General features: G+C 34.8%; 1 protein-coding gene across 7 annotated transcripts in view; it reads left to right on the top strand.

The window, feature by feature from the left end:
• Window positions 1–19,151, top strand: part of CUL3 (cullin 3) — a 127,119-nt gene that overhangs the window by 87,634 nt on the left and 20,334 nt on the right. For all 7 annotated transcript variants that reach the window (XM_077155276.1, XM_077155280.1, XM_077155278.1 and 4 more), the window contains 7 exons: window positions 631–791; window positions 1,830–1,944; window positions 3,792–4,020; window positions 14,232–14,377; window positions 15,097–15,273; window positions 16,477–16,647; window positions 17,210–17,317. In XM_077155276.1, coding sequence (XP_077011391.1) covers window positions 631–791; window positions 1,830–1,944; window positions 3,792–4,020; window positions 14,232–14,377; window positions 15,097–15,273; window positions 16,477–16,647; window positions 17,210–17,317 — 1,107 coding nt within the window. The remainder of the gene's footprint in view (window positions 1–630; window positions 792–1,829; window positions 1,945–3,791; window positions 4,021–14,231; window positions 14,378–15,096; window positions 15,274–16,476; window positions 16,648–17,209; window positions 17,318–19,151) is intronic.

Raw genomic sequence — 19,151 nt, 5'->3', positions numbered from 1 at the left:
AGTATGTATGAACTACCACAATAATTTTAGACTTACCAAAACCCAGAGAGATCCCGGTTAAAAGGAATATGAGTACGAGTCCTTTCATGAATTAAATATAGTTAATTCATTTCGGAATGATTTATGGTATAAACATGGATTTTCAAATAATGCACACAGTAGGGCTTTAGATCAAGCCAGTGATTTCTGGGTCATCTGTGCTTTATAAAGTGAAATAACTAATCATTTTGGTAAGAACTTGAAAGTATAATCAAACCATGTTTGGGCATGGTACGACTTTGAGGGAAGAGGTGACCAGTCTGTCTGCTACCTTTGTCTCCCTTTTCTTCTCCACTCTCAAATCACCTGCCTGTCTCTGGGTTGTACCTCCCCCCCCCCCCTTTTTTTTTTTAGGATAAATGAGTGACAGTCTTATAGCCATTGCATATTTCAGTAATTATTGTAAATCATAAAGACTTCCTAACTTTTGTATAATTTAGGAGGTACTAGAAAATTCTGTTGTTTAAGATAGTCTGAAAAACGACTGCTTTGTGGATTTTATTTCCTTATTCATCGTTGTAGCACGCAGATTGTTTTTACTTTTGTAAGAACTGCATGCGACGTTTGTATGATTTTTGTCTTTAACCACAGGACCGTGTATATGTACAACAAAATAATGTGGAGAATGTCTACAATTTGGGATTAATTATTTTTCGAGATCAAGTTGTACGTTATGGGTGTATTAGGGATCATCTACGGCAAACTCTGTTGGATATGATTGCAAGAGAACGCAAAGGAGAAGTTGTAGACAGGTATAATAATCTTTTTACTCTTGGGGTTTTGGATTTTCATGGTTCTGTCTTGAGAATTGATTCCCTGCATCTTATTAAAATAAATAAAAATTTGAATGTCCGGTATACTTCATGAAAGTTCTCGAAAACCTTGTATTAATTGTTAAAAAAAATTACCTAGGATTTAACTGAAAAGCACACGTCTGTTATATTTTTAGATGAGACCATCCTAAGCTTTTATTTATATACTGAAAAAAAAACCTCAGCCATTAATCTTCCCTTTTGTTTTTTTAGTATTTTTTTCATGCTAACATTTTGTTCCTTTTTTTACTCTGTGCTAACATTTTTATTACTTTTCTTGGTCCTTTTCTCTTTAAGGACTTTTGGTTATATTTCATTGTTAACATGTTTAAAGAAAAACATTGAACATAATCTAAATTTAAGAACAACTGTCTCCTTTCTGTTAAATCATATTCTCTCCCACTTCCTAATGTGGGCCATTTTGTGTCACTGCAGATAGAGTGACTTGAAATTGGCAAGTTTGCCTTCATTCCACTTCTCTGTTTTCAGAACAGCTGTTAGATAGATGGAGACTTTTAAAGTTCTTACCACTTCACAAGCTTTGGTGCTTGGTGTTGGGATTGCCCAAAAGCAATTTAGAACAAAAATTGTATGACCTAGAAGTAGCTGTATGTTGTACCCATATCAGACAGTATGGCCTGCTTCCTCCCCGCACTTACTCCTCTGTTTCCTGATAGCCTTTTTATTCTCTCTGAGTTTTTAAATCCATAGAAATATTCAGACATCTTTAACATATTTTCTTTAGAATTTTTAAGTTATAATAGGATGAGAATAACTTGAAATAGTTGTATACTTAAACTGTGTTTTCCAATTAAAGTTACTCTTAATCCTTATTTCATAAATAAGTTGCTTGGGAGATTGGTCACTGCAATAAAAGCTAAATATTTTCACAGTATTTTTAGCTATTTCTGTTGCATTCATTTTATATGGCTCTTTAATGTAATTTGATTATCAGGTGGTTTAATTTTCTTTTGACAGAGGCGCAATCAGAAATGCTTGCCAGATGCTAATGATTTTAGGTCTTGAAGGAAGATCAGTCTATGAAGAAGATTTTGAGGCTCCTTTTTTGGAAATGTCTGCAGAATTTTTTCAGGTAATCAGTGAAGATATAAATTTATGTTATTTTACAATGTTCTTAAGATTATTGAATGCAGTTCCTAATTTGAACATTTTGAACCTTTTAATGGAGATCCATGGGGCAAAATACCCTTCAGCACACCTGCCCCAAATTCTCTCATCCCAGTGCAGAAACTTGTTGATGATAAATAATTGAAAAGCTTATAATTTATAGTATAATTTTTAAACTAAATATATAAAGCGTAGTGCTCTTCACACTTAGAAGTAACTTATATGATGTATAAATAATATATAACTTATTATTAATGTGTTAAAGATTATTTAAATAACAAATTCACAGCGTATTACCAGTGAGGTCTCATTGTACAGGCTTTTGGTAATAGGAATATGGATGCTGCCATAGTGTATATGTGTCTTAAGGGCTGTTGATCAGAAAATTACAGTCCAGTATACTGTGATACAGATATTTAGCATATATACAATCCCAAACCATATAAATTGCTTAAAGTGAAGCAGTTAAATTAGTACTAGTTTGTAATGAATTGATGATGATGATGATGATAATGATAGCAGTAGCTGAGTACCATGACAAATGTAAGATAAACTTTATAATAGAATGGTAACAAGACATATTCCGTGAAAACTGCAGCTCTCTATGTGATTTACAGTGGGGGTTTTGTAGTGTTGCCAAAGCAAACTTAGTAGAATGCTGATATAATGTTTTCACTCCTATAACAGACTTAAAAAAATATGGAAGCATCATAACCCTTAAATAACTTATTAGGTCATTCATAAGAACCCTTGGATCTATATATACAATGGAATTATGTGCTTACCCCCACCCCCACCCCGTTTTATTAAAGAAGTTGTGGGTTAATGAGGAACAATTATGTGTAAAATATGGGATCCCCATAAACTACTCGACCAGCGGCACCTTAAATTAATGTGGAGCATTTGTTACAATTGATTGTAGCACATATTTGTAGTTGTACTATTGAGTAAAGTCCATGATTTAACTTAGGGTTCCACGGATTTTTCTGTAGTGTAGTTCCAAACAACTGTTTGTAAATCAAGATTCCAAAATGTATTGCAGTAACATATATGTATATTTGTATGTATAGATATACACATATACGTTTTGCTATTTTTAAAATAGTGGAAAAATTATCTCACTAAGATTTGTTTGAATTTATGTATATTGTTAAGATCTTATTTTCAAATATTAAAACTACTTTTTGTTAGGAAGATGGGAAATGTGAAACTTTGTGCATAGTTTGTTATCTATGTATAACATACATAGCCTGTTAATGGCTACTATCAAGTAGATTTGAATCAATTGGGATAACATAAGTTTAGTGGAACTTCCATAAGGCTGGTTCACATACAATATTAGTAGTTATTTGAAAGTTCTTTCTCAAGCTTCGGTATATCTACTCCTTTAAGACTGGGGAGAAGGGGCCAGAGGACTTTGATAACCAGCAGTATGTCAACAAAAGTGTATAATAAACATGATGAGTCTTTCTAGACGTAGTTTTACATTAAAACAAATCAAAGAATTTATCTCTCTTGCTTGGTGTGAGATGTATACTTTTGATTCTGTCGTATGTTTACTTTTTCTGCTATTTTGGGTCCTTTGGCAAAGTTTGAAAAACACCGGCTTAAGGATAATATATTAATTTAGTCTTATGTTATAGAAGCAATGCTTTAAAGATATAGTTCAGACTATATGAGTCTTTGTAGTAAGAATAACTAATGTTAATGATATTTAGGTTGATTTATGATAAATACCAAGGAACCCGGTTAAAAGCAGAAACATTTTGCTTATGTGTTTAAAAAAAAAAAATTCATGCTTCTGAATTGCAGATGGAAAGTCAGAAGTTTTTAGCAGAAAACAGTGCTTCGGTATATATAAAGAAAGTAGAAGCTAGAATTAATGAAGAAATAGAACGGGTGATGCACTGCCTTGACAAATCAACTGAAGAGCCAATTGTGAAGGTGGTTGAGAGGGAACTCATTTCCAAGCACATGAAGACTATAGTAGAAATGGAGAATTCTGGACTAGTACATATGTTGAAAAATGGAAAGACAGAAGGTAAGTGTTAGCAATTGAAAAGTAACTAAGTCCTTCTAGTATGTTCTCGATAAGTTTTTTAATCTCTCACAGTTAAAGAAGTAATTATGATAGTTGGTTTTAAAGAAGTTTTTGAGTCATTAGTTTTGTTACTTTGGTGAGATTTAATTATAAAACTTTTTACTGTTTTATTAATGGGGCATTAGATTTTTTTTAGTAAGGCAAGTAAGTGGCCTTTTCTCCTGTCTTTCCTCTCAAGTCTCCTCATTTCATGTTTTTCTTAACCTAGAAGTTAAGAAGACTAATATTGTTAGTATTGTAATAGATACTAATACTCATTCATTTCTGTACTTTGTTTGTATTTACCAAAGGATTCAGCTTTCTCTCCATTTCCACATACTCTCCTGTAGATATTGTGATATTTTAAAATCTAAAGTTTCTATCTTAAAATGCCAGTAGGCTTTCCTTTGGGAATTAGTTGTGATAAGGGTGCTGAAAAAGCAAAAATCCGTATCTTCATATTGACATATTTAGATAAGTTAATAGATTGGTTTTGGGAACCTGAAGATTATGGCCCAAGGAAAAAAAAAAGAAAACTGCTCTTTTGTAAAGGCAAGCATTTTGGGGATAACTATAGCATTTATTCCCTAGAACTATTGACCTTTATTTTCCTGAAGAAAAGAATTTCTGAGCGACAAGTACCCCAAAAGAAATTATAAGTAAAAGAACAATTGTATTGTTCTAATCCTTAATTTCTGTTGCTTTCTTCCTTTAAAGTTTGGGCATTTTAAATTACTGGTACAGTGTTAAAAAATAAACATGGTTACTCTTGCTATTCCTCTGCTTCCTCTTGTAAATGCAACAAAGCGTACACACAAGAATTAAGCTTAAGTGTGCTTTGTCGTATTTTCTAAAGGGAGGTACAGGAGTCTAGGGTCTGAGTCAGGGATTGGCAAGTTTTTTTGTAATGTGCCAGAGAATAAACATTTCAGGCCTTGCGGGCCAGTCAGCTACTAACCTCTGCTGTAATAGAGAAAACAAAATGCAGGTCTTGGATTATTTGCACATCAGTAGATTATCTAATGTACTATTTAGGTATTGGGTTAATGCATTCTTACCTAACCAGGTGGAATGATTAAAAGGGCGAGAGACTAGGGGCTTAGGAATGTTTGATACTGGTGTATCAGTTGTATTGAGCATAGTTGTATTCCAGTATCTCTGTAACTTGTGTAGAAATTTATGTTAAAGGCATTAAGTATGCCTAACACCTGGTAAATGGTCAGTAAGTATGTGAATGAAGAAATATGAGTAGCTACTTCACAGTTCCTCTCTACTGCATAGTATTTTCAGCAAGTAACTATGTGTGACTTAAGTTTCCTGACTTTCCACTAGACAACTAATAGCTAAATGTCTTAACTGCGCTAGATGTAGTGCTTACGGTGTGTCAGAATAGGTCAGAGGCCCAGTTTAGCCATTAGGAAGCCAATGTCTCATTAATCAGAAAGGGGAAAGTAATATTCCTATTATGAATTTTGGATTGGTTATTAGATACACACAGCACTATGAATTTATGTTCAAGTGGTATCAATTGTATTTTTAAATTTTGTACGGAAGAAACGATGTTTAATTTTTGAATGCCAAATATTTTTCATTTTCTCTATCATTCATTTAAATAGAACGAATTAAGTACAGTGAAACTGCATTAACTTAAATAATACTTTTTATCATCACTTTTTTTTTCTTTTTTGTGAAAAATAACATATATACTAAAAAACAATAACTTTCAAAGCACAGCACAATAGTTCGTTGTAGAATAGATTTCAGAGTTTGGATGGATTACAATTCCACAATTTTAGATTTTTACTCCTATCTGCTTTAAGATACTGGAGACTGAAGGAAATATCAATACAATAATTCAGCAGTCATACTTGTTTCTTTAATCCTACCTTCTTTGTATAATTCCACCATCACCTTTAATCTTTGCCCCATACTTTAGGGATATTTGGGCTATAGCCATTCTAACTTTTTCATGTTGAAAGGGGCTTTCATTAATACAATAATTGTTCATAACGTTTCTGGCTTCTTTTGCCTCACCAAAGGTCCCACAGGTTCATTCACATCATTGCGTGCTTCATGGCTTTGTTCCTTTTTGTAACAGCACAATATTCGATGATAAGTATACACCATCATTCACCAATCTACTTCTCAGTCAGTACATCCTTCAGATACCTGCACTCATTAGGCATCATGAGTAATGCCCAAAGTCTGCAGTCCATCAGCACTCTCAGTTTTAGATAATTTCATTGTTCCCATGAGAAGGATAACCAGTACATACACCCTCACCAAATAGGAATTTTGAACCTCGCCTTAGCTCTTGTCATTCCCCCCATTAGTTACGCCTGCTGTTGCTGTAACACTGCTATTTTCCTATTAAACATAGCCCATAGCATGCAATAGCAGTTTTCCCCTGTACCCTGGGCTGAAATACTCTTTGTAAATGAATCATACCTTTGAAGTAGTTCTCACAAAAACTAATTTATATTTCTAGTGTTAATCAGTGGGACACATAGGTATATACAGCTCCTTTCAATCATGTTTACCTTCAATATGGTAATAATACTTACAGATCCACTAGAGAACCGCCTTCATTTCTATCTATTCTCTTACATTTGAATTCAGCCTCATTAGCTAACCATTCACCTATTTCTAGCTTCTATGTATGTCTAAGTCTCCTATATTCTGTATTATAAGCCTCTAATTTGGCCTTTACCATGGTCATAAAGTGTCTGGCTTATTTTATCCAGCATTATGTCCTTTATAATAAATTTTAAAGTCAGGAAGTGTTAATCCTCTCACTTCATTCTTCTTTTTTAGAATACTTGTAACTATTTGGGGTCTTTTCCCTTCCAGATAAATTTGGTAACTTGCTTTTCCAAGTCTTCCAAAGTAGTTGTTTGAATTTTGATTGGTACTGCATTGAATCAGTATATCAATTTGGGTAGACTTGACATCTTAACTACATTTAACCTTCCTATCCATGAGCATGAATGTCTTTCCACCTATTTACATCTTTGATTTCATTTAGCAGTGTTATGTAGTTTTCTGTGTACAAGTCCTTTATGTCCCTAATTAAGTTCATTCCTAAGTACTAAATTCTGCTATTTTGGAATGAAATTTTTTCCTTAACTGACTTCTTAGGTCATTACTTCTGCATAGAAATGTTACTGATTTTTGCAGATTAATTCTATATCCCGCCACTTTGTTAAATTTAATAGCTCAAGTAACTTTGTTGTAGACTTCTCAGGATTTTCCAAGTATAGTATCATGTCATCTGCAAATAATCAGTTTTACTTCTTTCTTTCCAATTTGAATGCCTTTTATTTTATTTCTGTCTCTTGCTTGATTGCCCTAGGTAGAACTTCTAGCACAACGTTGAATAATAGTGGTGACAGAGGGAATCCTTGTCTTGTTCCTGATCTTAAGGGGAAAGCTTTCAGTCTCTCTCCATTAAGTATGATGCTTGCTATTGGTTTTTCATAAATGCCTTTCATCATATTGAGGAAGTTACCTTTGAGTCCTATATTTTGAAGTATTTTTATCAGAAAAGGTTGTTGAACTTTGTCAGCTGTTTTTTCAGCATCAATTGAGATGATCATATGGTGTTTCCCTTTCGTTTTGTTAATGTTCTGTATTATATTAATTGATTTTCTTGTGCTAAGAACCATCCTTGCATTCCTGGTATAAATCCCACTTGGTAGTGGTGCATAATTCTTTAATGTGGTGTTGGATTTGATTTGCTAGTATTTTGTTGAGAATTTCTGCATCTGTGTTCCTTAGGAAGATTGACCTGTAGTTTTCTTTTCTTATAGCGTCTTTATCCTGTTTTAGTAGTAAAATGTTCTTAGATTCATGAAATAATTTTCATAGTATCCTGTTTCCGGAAACATTTCATCAGGATTGGTGTTAGTTCTTTTTGGAATGTTTGATAAAATTCCCCTGTGAAGCCATCTGGCCTTGGGCTTTTTTTTTTTTAATAATTTTTTTATTTTATTTTTTTAAATACCAAAAAACACCAAACAAACGCAAACGTTCCTATTTTGATCATTCCGTTCTACATATATAATCAGTAATTCACAATATCATCACGTAGTTGCATATTCATCGTAATGATCATTTCTTAGGACATTTGCATCTATTCAGAAAAAGAAATGAAACGAAAACAGAAAAAAATATTATACATACCAAACCCCTTACCCCCTCCCTTTCATTGATCACTAGCATTTCAAACTAAATTTATTTTAACATTTGTTCCCCCTATTATTTATTTTTATTTCATATGTTCTACTCATCTGTTGACAAGGTAGATAAAAGAGCATCAGACACAAGGTTTTCACAATCACAGTCACATTGTGAAAGCTATATCATTGTACAATCATCTTCAAGAGACATGGCTACTGGAACACAGGCTCTACATTTTCAGGCAGTTCCTTCCGACCTCTCCGTTACATCTTGACTAAGGAGGTGTATCTGCTTAATGCCTAAGAATAACCCCAGGATAACCTCTCCACTCTGTTTGGAATCTCTCAGCCATTGACACTCTGTCTCATTTCACTCTTCCCCCTTTCCGTTGAGAAGGTTTTCTCAATCCCTTGATGCTGAGTCTCAGCTCATTCTAGGGTTTCTGTCCCATGTTGCCAGGAGGGCAACTAGACCTTTATCTGATACGTTGTTTCCAAATATTGTCTCCCATTGTGTATGCTGTCTTTTTACTTTCTTGATGAAGTTCTTTGATGCACAAAAGTGTTTAGTTTTGAGGAGTTCCCATTTATTTATTTCTTCCTTCAGTACTCTTGCTTTGGGTCTAAGGTCTAGAAAACCGCCTCCAAGTATAAGATCTGTAAGATAATTTCCCTACATTTTCTTCTAACGGTTTTATGGTCTTAGATCTAATATTTAGGTCTTGGATCCATTTTGAGTTAACTTTTGTATAGGGTGTGAGATATGGGTCCTCTTTCATTCTTTTACATATAGATATCCAGTTCTCTAGGCACCATTTATTGAAGAGACTGTTCTGTCAGGTGAGTTGGCTTGACTGCCTTATCAAAGATCAGTTGTCCATGGATTAGAAGGTCTATATCTGAGCACTCTGTTTGATTCCATTGGTCAATATATCTATCTTTATGCCAGATCCATGCTGTTTTGATCACTGCAGCTTCATAATACGCCTGGGCTTTTCTTAGTGGGAAGATTTTTTGATGACTGATTAATCTCTTTACTTGTCACTGGTTTGTTGAGATCTATTTCTTGTTAAGTCTGTGTACTTGTTTGTGTGTTTCCAGGAATTTGTCCATTTCATGTAAGTTGTCTAGTTTGTTGGCATATAGTTGTTCATAGTAATCTCTTATGATTTCTTTTTTTTTCTTCAGGGTGTGTGGTAACGCAGCCCTTCTCATTTCTGATTTTGTTTATATGCATTCTCTCTCTTTTTTTCTTTGTCAGTCTTGCTAGTGGCTGATCAGTTTTACTGATTTTCTCAAAGATCTGACTTTTGGTTTTATTGATTGTTTCTATTGTTATTTTGTTCTTCCATTCATTTAACTGTGCTTTAATTTTTATGTTTCTTCTTGTATTTGTTTTGGGATTAGTTTGCTGTTCTTAAGTTCCTCAAGGTGAGCTTTTTCTTGTTTTTTATTTTTTTATTTTTATTTTTTCATATGGGCAGGCTCCAGAAATGGAACCTGGGTCTCTGGCATGACAGGCGAGAATTCTGCTACTGAGCTACCATTGCACCAACCTCTTGTTTTTTTCATATAGGTCTCTAGGGCAATAAACTTCCTTCTCAGCACAGCCTTGGCCACATCCCATAAGTTATGATATGTTGTATTCTGATTTTCATTCTTCTCCAGATAGCTACTGATTTCTCTAGCAATTTCTTCTGTTACCCACTGGGTAAGAATGTATTATTTAATCCCCATGTATTTGTGAATGTTCTTGTTCTTTGGTAGTTATTGAGATCCAGCTTCATTCCATTGTGATTAGAGAAAGTGCTTTGAATAATTTCAATATTTTTACATTTATAAAGACTTGTTTTGTGCCCCAGCATATGATCTATCCTGGAGAATGTTCCATGAGCACTAGAGAAGAATGTATATCCTGATGTTTTTAGTTGTAATGACCTGTTTATGTCTGTTAGGTCTACTTTATTTATCAAGTAGTTTGACTTCTCTGTTTTCCTCGTTGATCTTCTGTCTGGTTGTTCTGTCTATAGAGGAGAGTGGTGTATTGAAGGTCTACTATTATTGTTGAAATGTATATCGATCCCTTCAGTTTTGCCAATCGATTTCTTGTGTATTTTGGAACTCCTTGATTGAGAGCATAAATATTTATGATTGTTATTTTTTCTTGGTGAATTGTCTCTTTAAATAATATATAGTGTCCCTCTTTGTCTCTTATGATGTCTTTACATTTTAAATCTATTTTGTCTGATATTAGTATAGCTACTCCTGCTTTTTTTGGTTACAACTTGCGTGGAACATCTTTTTCCATGCTTACGCTTGCAGTCTATTTGTATCCTTGTGTCTAAGATGAGTCTCTGGATTATGTTTCTTAATCCATTCTGCCATTCTGTATGTTTTCATTGGTAAATTTAGTTTGTTAACATTCAGGGTTATTGCTGAAAAAGTATTTCTTGAATCCACCACCTTATCTTTTGAATTTTGTCAGCTCTATATGCTATTTTCCCTCCTTCTCTTTTTACCCTTTAAGTTTCCCTTACTTGTACTCTTCAGTTCTGTGCCATCCTCCAGACCTCCCTCTCCTGGCTTTTTTTCAACTGGCAGAAGTCCCTTTAGTATTTCTTGTATGGCTGGTCTCTTGTTGACATATTCTTGCAGTATTTGTTTGTCTGTGAAAATTTTAATCTCTCCCTCAATTTTGAAGGACGGTTTGGCTGGGTAAGTGATTCTTGGCTGAAAGTTTTACGCTTTTAGGATCTTAAATGTATCTATACTACTGCCTTGCCTCCATGGTGCCAGTTGAGAAGTCTGAACTCAGTCTTATGTGGTTTCCCTTGTTGGCAGTAGATTGCTTTTCTCTTGGTGCTTTCAGGATTTTCTGCTTCTCTTCGACATTTGACAGACTGATTAGTATGTGCCTTGGGGAAAGCCTATTTGGAGTTATTCTATTTGGGTCCATTGAGCTTCTTTGACTTATGTATTTATGTCCTTTATAGGGGTTGAGAAGTTTTCCCCCATTACATCCTCAAGTAATCTTTCTAACCCTTTTCCCTTCTCCTTCTGGGACACCAGTGAGTCTTATATTTATGAGCTTTATGTTTTTCATCATTTCCTTGAGATCCAGTTCATATTTTTCCATCTTTTTTGCCTTTTGCTGTTTTGAGTGTTGGAAATCAGTTGTCCTATCCTCTGGTAGTCTTATTCTTTCTTCTCACTCTTAAAATCTGCTGTTGTGTGTCTGTAGTATGTTTTTTATTTAGTCTACAGAATGTTTGATCTCTGTGATATCTGCTATGTTTCTATTTATTCATTCAAATTCCTCTTTATGCTCTTGAAGTGTCTTCTTGATCTCCTTTGTGTCATTAGCCATCCCATTTATTTTATGTAGTAGAGTTATATGAACATCTTTGATTAGTTGTTCCAATGTCTGTGTCTCCTATGGTGTTTTAATTTGGTCGTTAGGCTGGGCTCTATCTGTCTGCACCATGATATTGTTAATGATCTGCTGCTGTCTTCGTGGTATGTAAATATCTTGATTGGTTTACTTTGGAAGTTGATTTCCTTCAGTAGTCTAAAGACTTGTATTTGTGGGATGGATATGAAACAGTATGCAGGGCGCAGGGTGGGGTATAGCAGTGCAGTGCAGTGATGCGTTGCAGTGCAGGTATAGCTGCAGGTTGGGAATGCTATGCTGGTACCTGTGAGTGGGCCTGTCCAACACGGGGTGGGGAGAATGTGGCTGTGTGTGTGTGCCTGGGTCTATGGGTCTGGGGGACAGTGCTCTGGTGTGTGCGGGTCTAGGATACAGGGCTCTTTTTACTCATGCACAGAGGTAGGGCAGTGGGTTGGTGTTACGACTTCATGGCCTTGGGGTGGATGTGGCCTGGCTGTGCAGGTCACTGCTTTCCCAGAGCTGCAGGGTGTAGGGTCAGGTTAAGGTGGAGCTGCACGAGTGTCTGGGCTGAGGTGGGTGTAGCCTGTGTATGGAGGTAAGTGACAACAGCCTTTATGCACTTGGCGACCACCTACAGGGGGTAGGGACTTGGAAAGTAGGGCTCTGGAGGGGCGGGGCGAGATTGCCCTGGCTCTGGAGAGGTGGGTTGGACTGCGCTTGGGGTATGGATGTGGGGTGGGTATGCAAAGGAGGGTGCACATTGTGAGGGCATTTGGAGCATGGAGAGTGGGGGCAGGTGATGGGGTTCAGGTGTGTTGAGTATGAGGTGAGTAGTGGCTTACAGGGCTGTGCTGGTGAGGGTAGTGCATTCAAGGAACACAGCTTGACTTACTTCCTAGTTCCGGTCTCCCTACCTGTGCACTCCTGAGGGCTCCGGACTTCCATATTAGGGCGTTTGTACCAGCTGGATGGTCTCTGGTTCTCTGCTTCTCACTTCCTCAGCTTTTACAATTAGGGCCACCCTATGTGGTACTGAAGACTCAAAGTTCACTTACACCTGAAATCACCGTCTCAGTCGCCCTTCCATCCCTTCTCTAGCCATTCCGTGGAGCAGGGTTGATTTCTATCTATCCTCTTCCATCATCTTCTCAGAACTTCTGTTATATCTTTTTAATATGGAGGTTTTGTTGTAGTTTATGCCAGTTGTGAGAAATTTGTAAGATTTGTCATACATCTATATTACTTTGGATAATACAGTATTAATGAAAACTTATTTTTAATGAAATTTGCCCTTAAAAGTTGCTGAAACAAATTTTAGAAGCCCTTTTTTTGTAGAATGGTAAAATTTGCTTTTAGGTGTTTTCTAAATACATATAATTTTAGTTTTAGGATCTAAATTGTTTTTTTGTTTTTTGTTTTTTGTTTTTGGTGCATGGTCCGGGAATCGAACCCGGGTCTCCCACATGGAAGTAAATTGCTTTTATAAATCTACCAAGGTGAGCAAACTACACTGTGCCCACCAAGTCTGGCCTGCCATCAGTTTGTGTCCAGCCTACAGTTTTTTACATCATTAAATGGTTGAAAAAATTAAAAATGAAGAAAATTACATGAATATTATGTTATAGTGTCTGTTAAGTTTTATTGAAACACAGCCGCACCCATCCATTAATATATTATGTGTGGCTTCTTTTTCTTATGATAATGGCAGAGTTAAATAGTGGGGACAGAACTGTAAGGTCTATAATTGTACAGTATTTCCTGTCTAACCCTTTACAGAAAAACTTTGCCTACCTCTAATCTAGAACTGCTCTTCTAATTCTGTTTCTAAAAGTTCCTTATTGAAGAACATTTTTTATATCATTGTAAAATTCTGACATGTTTCCCAGTAATTTATTTAAGAAAAAATTTGAAAGTTGGAAAAACAAAATTAACTCTACAATTTAGTCTTGAGTATAATGGACAATCTAGAGTTTTCATTCTAAATAAAAACATATCGAGATAGCCAAAGTTTTAAATCTAACTGTTGGCTTAGGACATCAGCTAGGAAATATCAGGGATTTCTTTGAGGAAAGTATTGAAGAATAAACACCTATAAATTTCATATAAACTTCGTACCCTGAGGTGCAATGATATGTCATATTTCATCATATTTGTTGTCATTTTAATTTTTGAGATAGAGATGCTTGAACATATTTGCAAGACCTGATTTATTAATTTCCTCCTTATATTGACAACCAATTACACCATAATTCTCCTTTTGATAAATTATGTAGAAACTCAAAACTGTAGTTTTCATTTTTTATTACATTACTTGCTTTGTTTTGCTCTTTGGCATCTCTTCCATGTGAATTAAAATTTGCTAAGACATTTTATTGGTGCTTTCAAAGTATCATGTCTATAAAAAAAGCTGTATTTTATAAATTGTAATAACAATTAGCCAGCCCATTTTTTTCATTTTGCTATTTTTTAAAATAGTTTTTCATGTGGTCGGCAAATGGTGGTAAAGGAGAAATAAGCTTCTTTAATCATCACAGATCAGTGCAAACAAACTTTTTTTTCTTAATCTTTATTGTAGCCACTTTGTTTTTTCTTTCTAATTGCAGACCTTGCTTGCATGTACAAATTATTTAGTCGTGTGCCAAATGGTTTGAAAACAATGTGTGAATGTATGAGTTCTTATTTGAGGGAGCAAGGTAAAGCCCTCGTTTCTGAGGAAGGAGAAGGAAAGAATCCCGTTGACTATATCCAGGTAAGTAACAAAGATTCTCTTTAGTTTTAACAAGTACAGAAAAAAGGTGACCCTTACTAAGCTATGTGTTGTGTACTTTTGACCTAATTGTCCCAGTGATAAGTTATTAAGTGTAAGCATCCTGCATATTTTAGAATTTTGCAAGGTATACATATTTACTGCAGGGAGCCAAATTGAGCTGTTCTTTTTCATTTATTTAATCTCTCTAATGAAAATCTTATTTAAATAGTCCCAAGAATGAACGTGTGCTGTGTTTTTAAATATACTTTAGAGTTTGTATACTTTAGTGTATTAGGAAGATGATTGTTTTAGTCAAATACATTTTGTTTCAGAATGTTTTGTTCTCTAGCGATACTCTGAACAAATTATTCTCAAGTTTTCCTTGTGTTTTAATAAAAATAAACAGCTTTTGCATTTTTAAAGCTAATTTTCTCTGTGGCTAGCCCATTCAGTTAAGAAAGAGGAGGGTGGGGAGAAGTAGTGAGGTTTTTTTATTCATCATTAATATAGTAAATACATAAGTAGTAGATAAAATACTTCTCTCATCACTGGCATTTTTAATTATAAGTTTGTTTTAAAGTAAGATAGACTCTCTTAAGTGAAACATTATAAATACACATATTACCAGCAAATTGAAATAAACTTTCATGATCTGAAGCATATTGTTTATGGAGAAATCATGACGATGTATCCTAAATTTCTTTGTTTTATTCTGTAAGGGCTTGTTGGATCTGAAGAGTAGGTTTGATCGCTTCCTCCAGGAATCGTTCAATAATGACCGGCTCTTTAAACAAACTATAGCGGGTGACTTTGAGTATTTTCTCAACCTCAACTCCAGGTCCCCTGAATACCTCTCATTATTTATTGATGATAAGCTGAAAAAGGGAGTCAAAGGGGTAAGTATGAATACTTCTAGAAATACATTGTTTTACTGATAGATGTAAAATTAGGAGAAGGATATTTTTTCTTAGCCCTTTGTTATGCTTAAATGTTTGCCATGATATATTAAACAGATTGCTTAGGGTCTTTGAAATGACCAAAAGTACTTTTCCATTTTAGTTATGTATAATTGGTACCATAAAGAAAAACTACACAGCCATGGAGGCTAGTCTATGACTGAAAGTTAGATAAACCAGCAGTAACAAGGAAATAGAAAATAATAGCACAGAACTTGGTTTGTTCTCATCTAATTCTGTAAGTTATGTAAAAAGATTCTGAAAAACAAGAGTTTATACACATAAACTAGAAGGAAATAGTTTGAAAGCATATACTGAAGTTCAATTTCAAGCCTTTATGATATATGTGGGATCTTGGAAGCACACTACAGCACAGAAAAACAGATTAAGTATTTCATGATCATACATAAATTGTCCTTTTTTTTTTTTTTAACTTCATCTTGGAATTTGTGAGATAAAAGGGAAAAGTATAAAACCTTAAATATTTTCAAGGTTTTACAGGCTGTATATATTACAAAAACACCAGAGAAAGATCAAGGACATTGAGTAGGAGAGACCATTAAATATGCATCCATTTAATCTTCCATATTTTTAAATACAAGCTTAATATAATCTATCACAGTATCTTATTTCCTTCATTTAAAAGCTGAGGCCAAGGAGCCTTTTTGCAGTTTATATAACCTTTCTGTGTTCAGAATTTAGGTTTTGAATCAGCTTTGGCTTTGGAAATTTCTGCCTAAATACTATTCAAAGACTTTTTTGTGATTAAAATTTCATTTTTTCTGTTCTTATTCATCCCTTAATCCAGACCCATATCACCTCTTCCCTCAGTTTCAGCAGTAGCTCTCTAGGGACTAAAATTCCATTCCAACGCCTGATTAATTCTGCCTCTGGATGAGGGTGTAAGAATTGTATAACTGAACTAGGAGGCACTTTTCGAACAAAATCCCTTCTTCTGACATTTGTTGTCCACCGTTTATGAATATGTCCACCATATTTATTTTTAATCTGTATGTTTTGCTCATCTAAAAGATATTTATGTTTCTTTTCAAAGAATATTATTTTTAAATGTACACGAACTATAATGCTATTTTTATAGAATGAAAATTTCATAATTGCTAAATCTTTTAATTAATTTTGCAGCTAACAGAACAAGAAGTAGAAACAATATTGGATAAGGCAATGGTCCTGTTTAGGTTTATGCAAGAAAAAGATGTGTTTGAACGTTATTATAAACAACACTTGGCAAGGAGACTGCTCACAAATAAAAGTGTTTCTGATGATTCTGAAAAAAACATGATATCTAAATTAAAGGTAAGGTGTATGTAAGATGGAATGGAGTGCACCAAACTAACATTTTGCACATGATTGAACACCACAAACGTGTGACTGAAAATTATTTAGTTGATTTTAAATGTTTATTTCTAAAATTTAATATCAGATATTTTTGAGCAGGAAACAGGCTAAACTTCCGTTCATTCAAGTTCTGGGACTCAGAAATTTACTAGAGTTCCTTTTGGTGTGACAGGATACATCATGGGAGTCTGGGGGAGGGTTAGTACAAGGGAAACAATAGAGAAAACTATAATGATATAGTTCTGCTTCCAAAGTGTAGTCTTCAGACTACCTGTACCCTTGTCACCTGAGGTGCTTATTAAAAATGCAGAGTTCTGGCCCCACTTTCAGTGAAATATTTTGTACTCTGTGGAAGAACCTGGGAATCTGCATTTTAAAATAAAATCTTTGGATTTTTCTCAAGCACACTAACATTTAAAAATTAGGCATAAAGCAGCTATTAGAAACGTTTCTTTCTATCTACATTGTGTTATTGAAAATCCTGCATTTATTTGTGAGTGTTTATGTTTTTCTTTTGCAGACGGAATGTGGATGTCAGTTCACATCAAAACTGGAAGGAATGTTTAGGGATATGAGCATCTCAAACACAACTATGGATGAATTTAGACAACACCTACAGGCAACTGGGGTAAGAAATCTGCATTAATTTCTTCTATACATTTATTTGTGTAAAACCCTTTATAATGCGTATTTTCATCTATATAGCAGATAATGAAACTTGTCTGGTAACACATGTATTGTCTATGAGTACTTCAAAAGTGATTTTCCCCATACAACCTCTTTTTTAAACCATATTTGTGTTAAAATGTTTTTGGTGTTTTTTTCTTTCTTCTAAAGCTTTGTTCTCTCTACTTGAAGGAATGCAGTGAAAATCGAGCAAATAGAATGGTTCTGCCATTCATTATAACCATTGTAGATTGTGGAAAAAGTACTGGGCTTAGGCAAGTGTACAGACCTTTAGTACTCTTTCTTTTCATTTTATGCCAGATTCTGTTATCTTGGGTTGGTTACCTGGCCTTCCTATATCTAACTATTCCCATTTGTAAAGTCAGCATATGTGGATCAGACATCTTCAGGATAGATGAGGGGCAAGCTGAGACTACTTTAAAAATACAGAAGTCAGTGTATTAGATCCAAATTTTGTATTACGACTCCTAGAAGGTGGAGTGGTGAAACCATCACAGCTTTGCAGTCAGGTTGGATTGTTTAAACTTTTTTTATTATATAATATAACATATATACAAAGCGAAGAAAGGAAAAAAGCAATCGTTTTCAACGCACTCTTCAACAAGTAGTTACAGGACAGATCCCAGAGTTTGTTATGGGCTACCATACCGTCATCTCAGATTTCACCTTCTAGCTCCTCCAGAACATTGGAGGCTAGAAGGAATAAATACTTTTTCATCATCACAATCAACGTTTTCTTTTTGTGAAAATAACATATAAAAAAAAAACAAGCAGTAAATGCCAAACCACAGCACAGTTGTAAAACAGATTTCAGATTTTGGTATGGGTTACAATTCCAAAATTTTAGGTTTTTACTTCTAGCTGATCTAAAATACTGGAAACTAAAAGAAATATCAATATACTGATTCAACAGTCATGCTCATTTTTAATGCTCATTTAACACTACCGTCTCTGTATAACTCCATCACCTTTGATCTTTTTCCCGCTCTCTAGGGATATTTGGGTTGTGCCCATTTTAATTTTTTCATTTTGGGAGGGGCTCCCTATATGGGATAGGGAGATGGAACTAGCTTATGTTCTGGAGAGGCTGGCCCTTCTAGGTTTTATGACTTATTTGATTCAGGGACCCATCTGGAGGTTGTAGGTTTCTGAAAAAGTTACCCTAATGCATGGAATCTTTATAGAATCTTATATATTGTCTTAAGTGTTCTTTAGGATTTGCTGGAATGGTTTTGGTTGGAGTTTGGCAAGTTTTGATAGGTAGCAATGTCTAACTGAAGCTTGCGTAAGAGTGATCTCTAGAGTAGCCACTCGGCTCTAATTGAACTCTCTTAGCCTCTAATACTTTATTTGTCACACTTCTTTTCCCCCTTTTGGTCAGGATGGATATATTGTTGATCCCACGGTACCAGGGCCAGACTCATCCTTGGGAATCATCTCCCATGCTGCCAGGGACACTTCCACTCCTGGATGTCATGGCCCATGTAGGGGGGAGGACAATGATTTCACTAACAGAATTGGTCTTAGAGAGAGTGAGACCACAGAGTCAGATTGGATTTTGTAAGAATTTAGGGAGGTTCAGAATTTTGTTGCTTTATTGCTCAGTTTTTCAGCTTTATCTTAACTTTTAAGTTTAGAGAACTCCACAGTCAGAAAACTTTTAAAAAGTGACCACATACTCTTGTATTTCAGACATATCACATCATTAGAAAGTTTGGAGGTCTGTCCTTTGATATTTAAATAGAGATCATCAGTTATACTGATCCCACAAACTC

The sequence above is a fragment of the Tamandua tetradactyla genome, chromosome 3 (genome assembly GCF_023851605.1).
Source record: "Tamandua tetradactyla isolate mTamTet1 chromosome 3, mTamTet1.pri, whole genome shotgun sequence".
NCBI classification, from domain to species: Eukaryota; Metazoa; Chordata; class Mammalia; order Pilosa; family Myrmecophagidae; genus Tamandua; species Tamandua tetradactyla.
Note: the sequence above shows the minus strand (reverse complement) of the source record. Positions and strands in the feature narration are given on the sequence as shown.